At 37.7% G+C, this 12,335-nt stretch overlaps 1 protein-coding gene and 1 pseudogene across 5 annotated transcripts in view; both read left to right on the top strand.

The window, feature by feature from the left end:
* TRPM6 (transient receptor potential cation channel subfamily M member 6) overlaps nucleotides 1–12,335 on the top strand; it is a 138,580-nt gene that overhangs the window by 23,553 nt on the left and 102,692 nt on the right. For all 5 annotated transcript variants that reach the window (XM_019736695.2, XM_019736693.2, XM_019736694.2 and 2 more), the window contains exon 2: nucleotides 11,310–11,389. In XM_019736695.2, the coding sequence (XP_019592254.2) occupies nucleotides 11,310–11,389 (80 nt within the window). The remainder of the gene's footprint in view (nucleotides 1–11,309; nucleotides 11,390–12,335) is intronic.
* Nucleotides 3,460–6,426, top strand: LOC109449905 (heterogeneous nuclear ribonucleoprotein A1; annotated as a pseudogene).

The following is a 12,335-nucleotide window of genomic DNA, read 5'->3' as shown; positions in this document are numbered from 1 at the left end:
CCAATCTTTGTTATTACCTGGCATAGAGAAACTCAGCTTTCTAAGCAGACAGTTTTATTGTCTGACGTGAGGATCAAGCAAGTAGATATTGTTCAATTTAAAGACAAGTGCCGGTTCAATTCCTACATGGGTCAGTGAGCTGTGCCCTTTACAGCTAAAATTGTGAACAACTAGATTGAGAAACAATGGCTTGAACCAGAGTAGGTGGCGGGGGGAGGCGGAAGAAGGGAGGAAAAAAAAGATTTAGGGGAGGGAACATTCTTAGTAGATGACTGGTGGAAATCTCTTGAAAAAAAACCTTCCAAAATTGCATCCTGTGGAAACAAGAGTGTGAGACTCTCAGAGGTGATCCTTGGTCAGATATATTTAGGGGAACAATAGATAGTTTATCCCCTCTGGAGAGTTACAAGACTTGTATGTGCTTATATGGCCAGAAAACATTTTATTTTTCTCCCATTTTCTGCAGCATATACTTTAGTAAACTCTGATAAGATGCTCATATATATAAGCCTAATCAGCTAGGCACCGTGGATATTATAATGAACAAGACAATTCCCCATCTTATGGGGCTTAAAGCATAGTAGGTCTAAACAGGTCATGACCATACAGTGCGTGGGAGTAAGCACAGAAGCCCCAGAGGCACACGGAAGGAGATCTGAATTCAGAGATCCAGAAAGAGTTTCTAGAAAGATTTTCTAGAAGACATGATGTCTAAATTGGTGGAAAAAGGAGTGGAGTAGATAGTATTTTAGGAAAAGAAAAGTGTGTAGGGAACACCACAAGGTGAATTCAGAGAATCAAAGTTGTTCAGTATATTAGAAATGTAGAATGTAGAGATTGAGCTAGGGAGGAGCAAGAGATGGTGATGATGATGATGATGATGATGATGATGATGAGAGAGAGAGAGAGAGAGAGAGAGAGAGAGAGAGAGAGAGAGAGAGAGAGAACAAGAGCAGACATCAGATGCGGTGGCAGTGAGCTATAAATCTTGTGAAGGACTTTTGAACTTTTTCCTGAAGACAGTGGGGGACCCAGTGAATGAAAGGTCTTAGGTGAGACTGTGTTGTTTACTTTTTCACTTTAAGAAGATTATAGGCTTTATATCAGAATAGATTGAAAGGAAATTTGGAGGCAGAAAGACCAAATGGGAGGCAATCTAGGCAAGAATTCATGGTGACTTTAAGGTAGTGGTAATATAGATTTAGAGAGGTGGGCAGATGCAATAATTATTAAAGAGGTGGAATCAATAGGTCTTGGTGGTTGATTGAATGGGAAATAAGGATAAGGAATAATTAAGAAAGGTGCTCTGGTTTCCAACTTGGACACCTGGGTAAGCTGGGGAGCCCTTAGGAAATAAAGGAGGTGGGGCAGGTTTTGGTGAGGGAAATAAGGGATACAGATTTAGACAGTTAAAGTTGAAGTAAGACTCTCTTTTGTTTCTTTTTAAACCTGGAGAGGTAAATAGCATAGGTTTTATACACCCAGTCAGCTGAGTTGCATGTAGATGAATGGACCCATAGTCAATAGGCAACAAAAACACAAAACCCTGTCTTCTAGCTTTTTCTGTTCTTTCTCTACTATAGCCTACTACTTTTCAAAGAATTTGTGACTTTTGTAAAAAATAATTTAAAAAACAGCACTCTTTTTGTTGTCTTCTGGTCTTTAGTTGTCTTTGTTGCTGTTTAATATTCACATACATGTTTTTAAAGTTCTGCTTGAGATTTTTTTTTTTTCTGCTGCAGGTAGTTTTTACCTTCTGAATATTAAAGCCATTTTAGATGCTTAAGGAAATTATTGTTCTTTAGGCAATAAAGCCTTTTCTGTGTTTTATTTATTTATTTATTTATTTATTTATTTATTTATTTATTTATTATTGGGGAATAGTGTTTTTCCAGGACCCATCAGCTCCAAGTCAAGTCGTTTTTTGTTTTTCGTTTTTCTTCAATCAATCTAGTTGTGCAGGGCGCAGCCCGCTGGCCCATATGGCAATCGAACTGGCAATGTTGCTGTTATGAGCACAGCGCTCTAACCATCTGAGCCACCCGGCTGCCTCTCTGTGTTTTATTTTTTAATATTTTTAAATTGAAGGAGTTGGATCACGTCAGAATGCTTTTGGAAGGAAGTTGAATATTAATAAAAAATAGTATAGTTTCCTAAAACAACTAAAATGCATTATATTCAGTATGTCTATTATTTAGAAGTTGTTAGTAACTCATACCTTTTGCTTATAAATGTGTACAACATGTGTGGAGGGCAGTGTGGCAATATCTGAATTAACTTAGAAATGTCACTTGTAGGTTTTTATCGGGCAAGATATACATGCACATGAAAGCTTTGCTGTATGTATTTTGGTTAAATAAATTATGGGACTCCATACAAAGGAATACTTGTCAGCGCCCAAGAGTGAAGCAATTCTATGTGTACAAAGATATAAGGAAATCCAAGTTATTAATAAGTGAAGAAAAAGCATGATGTAGAACAGTGTGTATAATATACCTCTATGCTTATAAATACATAGACTATCTTTGGAAGAATACACAACAAACTGTAATAGAAGTTCCTTTGGGGGAAGGAACCTGGAGGGCTGGCATACGAGGGTGTGAGGGAGATTTAATTTTTCCCTGTATTATCTGCTGTACCTTGTGGATTTATCCTGTTTGCAAAATTGCCTGTAAAAATGTTGCTGTTGCCTGGCTTACATGTCCCACAGGGTGAGGGCTTAGGATACAAGAACTAAGTGCAGCTTTCTAACAATTTTATAAGCAAATCTGTTGTTTTTTGCTATGTGGCAATTAGGCACACAGTTGTAAAAGATTTACCTGAAGTGATTATAATTATTTTTTTTTAAATGGAAGTGGAGTGGCTATTTATAAGTGCAGCTAAAGGAATGCTCATGAAAATTTACAGCTGGAAATTACTCTAACAATCCCTGGGGTTAACCACCCAAGGAGAACAAGATTTCTCCTGTTTGCTGATTGATAGAGAATTTTTACAGGCTAATGAGGTATCAATATTTTAAATGAATGAATAAAGCTATTCTTAGAGGTATCAATATTTTAAACAAAGAGTGGATGAACTGATAGAGTACATCCTACCTATATGTTCTGAAGGGCTGATCTCACATTTGTCATCCTTCGGTGACATCCACGGGAGGGAGGATGTAGTAGACACTAAAATCTGCTAAAGGTTAAAAATGAATGCAGTTAAAATTGTCCTTCAAAAGTCGCTTACACTGCTCATAAAGTATAGTACTGCATGAAAATTTGATCTCTAATTACTTTTTCTCCATGTTGGAACTTTCTTCAGTTGAGTACCAGATTAAATAGGGGATGCTGAAATATTAATACTACAATACTTTCATTGGGATGAGATACACAGACTAAGATGTGCGTGTGGGACCTGAAACCAACTAGGAAACAGTAGATCTTGTCTCTTACTGATGCTCACCCTAGTGCCTACATGCAGTCGCTTCTGGGAAGTGCTTCTCCAAGTGTGGTCAGGACTCCTGGGGGTCATTGAGACCCTTTCAAAGAGTCCTCAAAATCAAAATTATTTTCACCATGGTACTAAGACATTATTTGCCCTTTTTACTCATTCTTTCAAGTGTGTACAGTGGAGTTTTCCTGGGGTTACATGATGAATCAATAGTATTTAAAAAAAACTATTAAAATACTATTTCCTTTTCCAACTACATGTCTATGGAGGCTTATTTTCTTTATATACTTCAACCAAGACCACTTATTTCAACAGATTGAATGCAGAAGCAAATATAAGAATCCAGCAGTCTTAAGCCAGGTATTAAAGAGAGTCACAAAAAAATGCAAGACAATACTCATCTCATAAACCTTAAAAGTTTTTTTCATGAAAGTATATTATTTGTTAACATGTAATAGGTTTTTTATTTTTAAATTAACTAACGAGTCAGTATTTGTTAAAAATTCCAGTTTTAATTTCTAATATGTAAATATTGGTAGACATATAAATTAAAGAGTTTTAGAGGTCCTTTGTAACTTTTACGACTATGAAGGAGCCCTAAGTCCCAAAAGTTGGAGAACTGTTCTTGGGCATAAGACACTTTTCTGAACATAGATTGCAGTGAAATTGCCCAAACTTAAAAATTTGTTTTATTTTCTCTTCTAACCCTCTCTCTTGTTCTTTTAGCAACAATTTTGAATTTGTTGAAGTTAAGTATGTGGTTTGGGTCACTACCAAATTTTAAGAAGTAAAATCTTGTTGCAGTAATCTTTGTGTTTTGCTTCACTGAACAAATGAAACAGGAAATCTCCATTGTATATATAAAGCTTACTATGGAGGACATAAATATAATTGCCTTTACCTAACTGTAATTCCTAATAAAGACTTTATTTTTCCAGAAGATGGTGGGTTCCCTAAAAGTCGGTTGTTTAAGAGTGTAGCTCCACTAATCACCCCCTAGAAAATATTTTTCAGACAATGTGGTTTACTCAGACGTAGTACTAGTAAAGTTTTGGATAATTTAACAAGATGTTTGGAACATAAAGACCATCTTTGTACATAGTCATAGGTAGTCATGTGGCTATTTTGCTACTTGGAAATTGGAGGACATTGAGTGTATCCAATTTGAAGATTTTAGCAGATTAGAGTGGTTATACAACAAATAGGTCAACATTCGGTTCAGTTCTGTGTTTTATATCCAGGGCCAGCTGCAAAGAATACTCATAAAGGAAGCTTCCATTTCCTTTTCCCTTCTTATCAAAGTGATTTAACAAAATACAAAATTGTAAGTGTTTTGTTTGCATGTTTTATTCCCCAGAAGACTGGATAAAGCTGAAGCATGTGTGACTGCAGGGGAAAGGATGTCTCGTCACTGCTATTTGAAATTGTGTTTTTGGACTGATATAATGAGGGCTTTCACCAATTTGGGGAGCGTAGGCATGGGGTATGACATCATTTTAGTTTGAACCTTTATATGCTCTACTTGGCTGGTCACCGTCGAGTTCTAATTCCACACTAGTCTCTGTGGAGAATTCATAAATGTTTTACTCTTGTACTCATAAGTTTATATGATCTAGGAATTCATTCTGAAGTTCTAAATGGCTTTGCTCAACAAGGCTGTATATGAAAATGTTAGTGTCTTTCTGTCAGTGGACACTACTGAGTAAGCATCGTTAAAGTCACCCCTCCCGTGGTCGTTGTCTAAGTCAGAGTCTCCCAAAGAGCCTGAACAGCTGCAGAAAAGAAACTTCATCAGAGGTGTGAGCTTTTAGACAACTGATGAGAGTCAGAGGAGCCATTTTGAGCAATGGGGAACGTTCACAGACTGTGTGGTGATGAGAGATCCAAGCACCAAGTGCTCCAGAGTTTTTGGGTTTGTCACCTATGCCACGGTGGAGGATGTGGGTACAGCCATGAAGATAAGGCCACACAAGTGGATGAAGAGTTGTGGAACCAAAGAGGGCTGTTCAGGAGAAGATTCTCAAAGACCTGGTGCCCATTTAACTGTGAAAAAGATTTTTGTTGGTAGTATTAAGGAAGATACTGAAGAACATCACCTAAGAGATTATTTTGAACAGTATGGAAAAATCGAAGTGATTGAAATCATGACTGACTGAGGCAGTGGCAAGAAGAGAGGCTTTGCTTTTGTAACCTTTGATGACCATGACTTTGTAGGCAAGATTGTCATTCAGAAATACCATGCTGTGAATGGCTACAACTGTGAAGTAAGGAAAGCCCATGTAAGCAAGAGATGGCTAGTGCTTCATCCAGCCAAAGAGGTCAGAGTGGTTCTGGAAACTTCAGTGGTGGTCGAGGAGGTGGTTTTGGTGGGAATGACTTTGGTTGTGGAGGAAACTTCAGTGGTTGAGGTGGCTTTGGTGACAGTCCTAGTGGAAGAGGATATGGTGGCAGTGGGAATGGCTATAGTGGATTTGGTAATGATGGTGGTTATGGAGGTTACTCTGTGGTTACTCTGTGGCGGGAGTGGCAGCTATGACAGCTATAACAACGGAGGAGGCGGAGACGGCTTTGGCTGTGGTAGTGGAAGCAGTTTTGGAGGTGGCAGAAGCTACAATGATTTTGGCAATTACAACACTCAATCTTCGAATATTGGACTGATGAAAGGAGGAAGCTTTGGAGGCAGAAGCTCTGGCCCCGAATGGTATTGGAGGTCAATACTTTGCCAAACCATGAAACCAACATGCCTATGGCGATTCCAGAAGCAGCAGTAGCTATGGCAGTGGCAGAAGGTTTTAAGCATTGCCAGGAAACAAAGCTTAGCAGGAGAGGAGAGCCAGGGAAGTGACAGGGAAGCTACAGGTTAGGAGCACAGTGGTGGCAGGGCCTAGCTGCTACCAAGAAGACATGTTTTAGACTACACTCCTGTGTATGGGCAAACAACTTGAGGCTGTATTTGTGACTAATTGCATAACAGGTCATTTTAGTTTCTGTTCTGTGGCAAATGTAAAGCATCCAACAAAGCATTTTAATGTAGATTCCCCTGAGTGAAAATCTGTTATCTGGAAACCCTGAAAAAGTCCTAGCCTAGGAATACTTTCAGATAGGGAAGGGATTAGTTCATGTATAACTACCGCTGGGGGATTAGTCTTTGGACATTTGTTTGCAATTCCTCACTCTTACCTCAGACCTGGGATTGGATGTAAAATCTGATTATAATTTAGGGTCAGGCAAACTGACCAACAGTGAGCCTGGGACTAATACTATTTTCCGTCTTTGTCCTCTGCCGTTTCCTCTCCCAAATAACAATTGAAGAAACAACAAAACCTCCCAGTTTATTAAAAACAAACAAACACCCAGTTAATAAAGACTGACATTATGGCTACAAAAATGGCATAATCTCCATTGTCAGCTACCACTGCCTTGACAGTTTGCTTCTTCAAGCGAGAGAAGACAGCACATTAGCTATTTGTCCTACATGTAGATTGGGCTATGCAGGTAAGATATGGGAGTTTTAGGCAGAGTTTCCAAGTTCTTGTTAATGGTACAGGTTTCCTGTTTACACCTTTGGAGGGAAAATTGTACACATGGATTCCTGAAGTTCTATTTTAAGTGTGTTCATTTCCTTGCTCATTCAACAATCACTGGGTTGGGCCCTGGGGCAGTAGGAATGACTGGGCCTGTAGGAGCTGGAGTCTAGCAGGGGAAAGTGGACCTGTAAAAATCATTTGAAATATGAGAGGCCCTAGGCGGAAGGTTTAGAGGTCAAGAAGTATTTTTCTATGAAAAAAGGAATTACATCAAAGTTACATTCGCAGGTCACGAACCAAAAGCAAATTTCACCTTTGATATTACCATTACTGAGCCTTAGTAAGTCCCAGGGAGAATTATAAGCCTTTATCTATTCCTTTCAAGAGCCCTATGACATATTATTATTATTATCATCTCTATTTTTAATAGATGAGCCAACAAGGCATGAAGAAATCAAGTAATTTGCCCAGATAGCCCTACTTGAGTTGTCCATCTAGTCTATAATAAAGAACAGAATAGTTGAGCACATTTTGCTTAATTTGTACATATAAGCTCTGTAAGAACCTCCAAACCTGTAAAGAATTTTTATGAATTTATTTGAGCCAAAACTAACAATTGCTGGGAAGCAAGATCTCAAATGCTCCCAAGAGTGACAGTTTTGAAGGGTTTTTTTGTGTGTGTGTGTGTACATTTGGAATTAAGAAAGGAAGTAAGGAAGATTACTTTAAGGTTAAAGAAAGCAAAGTGGGGATTGGATTACTGGATAGTCTACAAGATTATGTTCTTTCTTGAGGGTGGTTACTTCTTTCTTGAGGGTCTGAAAAAAAGAGGATTACTCTGGGATTTCAAAGGTGTGCTAACCTAGATGCACAAAAACAATGGACAGGGCTTGGTTAAAGCAAAGATAAACCTTTTACTAAAAAAGTTGTATGCCTGGGAAGTGACTACCCTCCATGACCTGTCCAATTAGGAATTTATGATCAGATCACCCTGTGAGGTTACTTTCCTTAGAACCACTTTTCCTCCACAGTTTCTAAATTAAGGACCCTATTTGAAGCTATTTCCAATAGTTAATTGGTACACATGAAGTTTAACCACATCAAATTTGTTATCTGTTTCTTCTTTTTTATTTTAAGTTCTTTCAGAGCTTGTTTAATTTGCCTTAGAATTCCCAGCATGCAGTATGGAGGTCAATCCCAAAATATTTGTTGAATGAATTCAGATATTTAGAAATTCAGAATGAAGAGCTATTTGAGCACCTGCTACTCCCCTGTGGCACATTTGTTGGTGCTTTGTAAAAATTGGGTATTTTATAAATGTTTGGGGAATAAATGAAATTGTTAACGTTTTTGAGTAGGTGGCAGGGCTTGCTGATTGTGTCATTTCTTGTTAAAATAAATAGATACTGAATTTAGGTGTTTAGTTCATTTTAAATTTTGTGACTAGATTTTTTTTGTTTGTGTGTCTTTATTGTTTTACTAATTTAATGAATGTCTTTTGACACATTAAAAATGTTGCTGGGCCAGCCCGGTGGCTCAGGTGGTGGGGCGCGATTCCCACATGGGTCCCTGAGCTGTGCCCTTTACAGCTAAGATTATGAACAACATTTCTCCCTGGACCTGGGCTGCTGTGAGGTCGGTGTGAGCTGCTGTGTGCTGCTGTGGGCTACTGTGTGCTGCTGCAAAAGAAAGAGGGTGGAATGATTTAAGCTGACTGTGGACTTGATCTTGGAAGTTTTCCTTATAGATATGTTTAAAATACACAGAAGCCAATAATCAATATCTGTGTCCTTACCTACCCCGATCTCTTTTGTTCAGCATGATCAGGATCTGCTTACACTGCTAACCTAAAAGTAAAAGGCCTTTTAAAGTTACTTAGAAGACTTTAAAAAAATCCTATTAGACTTCTAATTTTGCGAAATTTCTGAACATAGAGTTGTTACATTTTTTGAAATATCTTGTTAAGTTTCAGGCAGGACAAAGAGTAAGAAATTTTGGAGTACCTGCTTAGATGGCCAAAATGTCTTTTATGATTAATTTAAAAGTTATTTTGTCTTTTAGAAACTTCTGTTTATCAATTAAAGAATTCATTTCATTGTCCCGGAGATGTTTGGATTCTCTCCTTATGAAATTTTTTTCTTGTGATAAACAACAGACAGTAACAAGAAAAGGAAACAAAGGAGGGCAATTCAGTGAGTACTGACCCATAAGAAAGAGCATTCCTTGCTCCTGTGGCATCCCATTGCATGCTTGCACCTGGGGCAATTGCCTCCTGGAGAGAAAAAAAACTCTCCCTTAAGGGAAAAACTCCCAACAGATCTCCAATGAAGGCATTTGACCTCAACCAAGAAGGAAGGAGGTCTGACCTAAGAGTGCTTCACAATCAAGGAGACTGTAGTCTGTGGATGTGGTGAGCACAAAGTGGCTCTGAAGGTACCATACCTGGTTATAGGGGATGCTGAACCATGAAGATTAGGCCAATTTAGATCCTGTTCAACTACACCAGATATGTCAACCTAAAAATAAAAGGCCTTTAAAAGTGAGAGGCAACAAGCATTATATTTGAGATCAATAAGAACAGCTATTCAGGAACACTACTTTGAAAGGCCTTTTATTTTTAGATTAACAGCACACAGTTCTATTTAGTAGTGAACAGTTATGTTTAGGGTTGGTGCACATTGAACAAGATCCATGAGTTTAATTTTGAAGTATGTAAAGGACTCTATAAGTGACCTCATTTGTAATTGTAGGGGAGGAAATACTTTTCCTCTGTTCTCCTAGGTTTGATAGCTGGGTCTATGAAATAAACTGACACAACCAGCAGACTAACAAAAAAAAAGATGTACAAATTTATTAATTTTAATATTAAAATTATGTTAATGCACAAGGGCATCACAGGAAAACAAAAGTAAATACCACCAAAAGGATGAGATTTGGGAATTTACTGTCTTAGTAAAGGGTCAAGAGGTGGGGGATGCCGGCAGTTTAGGAGAGAGTAATGATTTTTTAAAAGAGGGAATGGGCCCTTTAGGAAGAGTGGTTGGGAGACATGACAGTTTGTGACAAAGTTTGTCTGATTGTCATTTCTAGTGTGGATTCTCCTTTGTGATAAGAGTTAATCCTCCCTGTTGCTGAAACTCCCAGGGAGGGAATTTATGACAATTGAGTTCCTTTCAGAAGATCTGTCTTTAGGCTGATAAGGGAGTTCAAAGAAAGCCTGTCTGCTTTTGCTTTTTTCAAGTGCCTATAGCTCCGAATAATCAATATACCAAAACAGCATATTTTAGGGTGGTGTGTCTTAAACTCCTTCGTAATCATCTGGGAACCTGTGGACAGTGTGATAATGAGTTTCCACAGCTGGATTTGTAACACGCTTTCTGGCCCAGGGCATTTCCTTCAATTGTAGCTTGAGTAGTAGGTGTAAGAGTGAGATGGGGACTGCACTAACAGAATCTGAAAAAGCCCCCTTGTAGATTCTGGCTGACTACCCTTTCATCACTTCTCTAATACATATGTGTGTATTGTGGACGAAAAAGTGGTTATGTAATAAAAGTGACAAGTCCAGTGAAGGAAAGTAACCTCACAGGATGATCTGATCATAAATTTCTAACTGGGTAGGTCATGGTGGGTAGTCACACCCCAAACATATACTTTTTTTTTTTTTCTTTTTTTTTAGTAAAAGGTATAAGCAAGACCTATCTATTATTGGCTTCAGGATGGGGAATGATTCTCGACAAACATTCATTGGTCAGGAGATAAGTGTCAGTCTTCTGTATATCAGACATTTTACAGGAATCAGTCTCTCAGTTCTTAAGCTCTTCTGAGGGAACATTCTTCATTTTGTATCCTCCAGTTCCATTTTAGTTTAAAGGTTCTTTTTCTTTTTAACAGAATCTTGTTGAGGTTGCATTTCTCTTCTGATACTCTTTCCAGCTTCCTGTGAATTTTAGCCAAAGTGGGACTTAATGAGTGAGAATTGAAGTTTGAGAGCTTGATATTCCCTCTGTAGGATTATGGAGTAAGATTTAAAAATAATTTATAGTGGAATTAATAGAACACATCAGTTATAGCTTTACTTCTTTGCTAGAGTTCTGTGCATTTATGGATCTTTCACTTAAGATGAGATTATATACCAATTAACTTTGTGAATGTTTTTGTGTTCTGATTTGCTTTATATGTGTCTTTGTTGTCTATAATAGAAACCAGTAAATGCTTAGCCTGTTTGGTGTTGGTCTTGGCATTTTAATTAGTTTCCATGATATCTAAATATATCTTGCCTACCTGAGCTATTGTAGTTACACTGTTTTCTCACTTAATTAGAATATAAAACTAACATTTTCTGTTCAGTCCCAGAAATCCTGGATTGAAGGAGTATTCGACAAGAGAGAATGTAACAAAATCATACCCAGCTCTAAAGACCCTCACAGGTACAGTTTTTCATTGCATTTTTCTTTTTATAGCAACAGTACTTGGAAGACTATTTTTGGAAACTTAGAGATATGACTTGTTTAAATGATTTGACAGTATTTATAAAGTTAGTGTTTATTTTAATTGGTTTGTCTCTTTGTCTTTATAAAAATCGTACATGATTATTGTAGAAACTATTAGCAGATTTTCTGGTAAGAACAGGGAGGGACCTTGTCAATTTTGTACCTCACTCCAACCCAGGGGCCTACTAGACAGTGCCTGCCATATAGTAGGCTTCTGAGAAACATCTGTTAAATAACTTAATGAAATATAGAGAAAAAAAGTTCATCATAATGGTATCCACTGTTAATATTGTGGTGGAGCCACTGTTAATATTGTGGTAGATTTCGTTTGGTTGTTTTATTTTTGATGCTCCTGTACCTCTTAGTAAGAGGACAGGTGTCAGGGAAATATCTACTGCTACATCCATTCCATCGGGTTTGGATAAAAAATTTACAGCTTCTGAATATTGAATATTTAAATTATTGTGAATGTACTTTATCCCCAACTGAAGTATCTTTGGAAAATACTAGGATACTTCAGGATATTTTGCTCAGATTATGCACAATTTATTTTAGTTCCATTTTCCTCCCATAGGCTTTTCACTTGAGCAGATAACATGATTTAAGTTTGACTGCTCTGAGTTCTTGACAATGCTTTGCAAGCTCTACTTGTAGAACAAAATTCAGAACAGCAGCCAGTAAAAGATGGGCGGGATGAGTTATGAAAAATTTCTGCAGGGTGATTGGGTCCATGAGATAAGATTGGGTGGTATTGCCTTTGAGGAAAAGAAATGGAAAGGAAAATAGCAGAGCAGTACAGTTGACCCTTGAACAACATGGAGGCTATTTTCACTGACCATCCTGTACAGTCAAAAATCCATGTATAACTTTCAATTTCCTTAAA

The sequence above is a fragment of the Rhinolophus sinicus genome, linkage group LG04 (assembly GCF_036562045.2).
Source record: "Rhinolophus sinicus isolate RSC01 linkage group LG04, ASM3656204v1, whole genome shotgun sequence".
In the NCBI taxonomy this organism is placed as follows: Eukaryota; Metazoa; Chordata; class Mammalia; order Chiroptera; family Rhinolophidae; genus Rhinolophus; species Rhinolophus sinicus.
The sequence above is the reverse complement of the archived record's forward strand: the minus strand, read 5'-3'. Positions and strand labels throughout refer to the sequence as shown.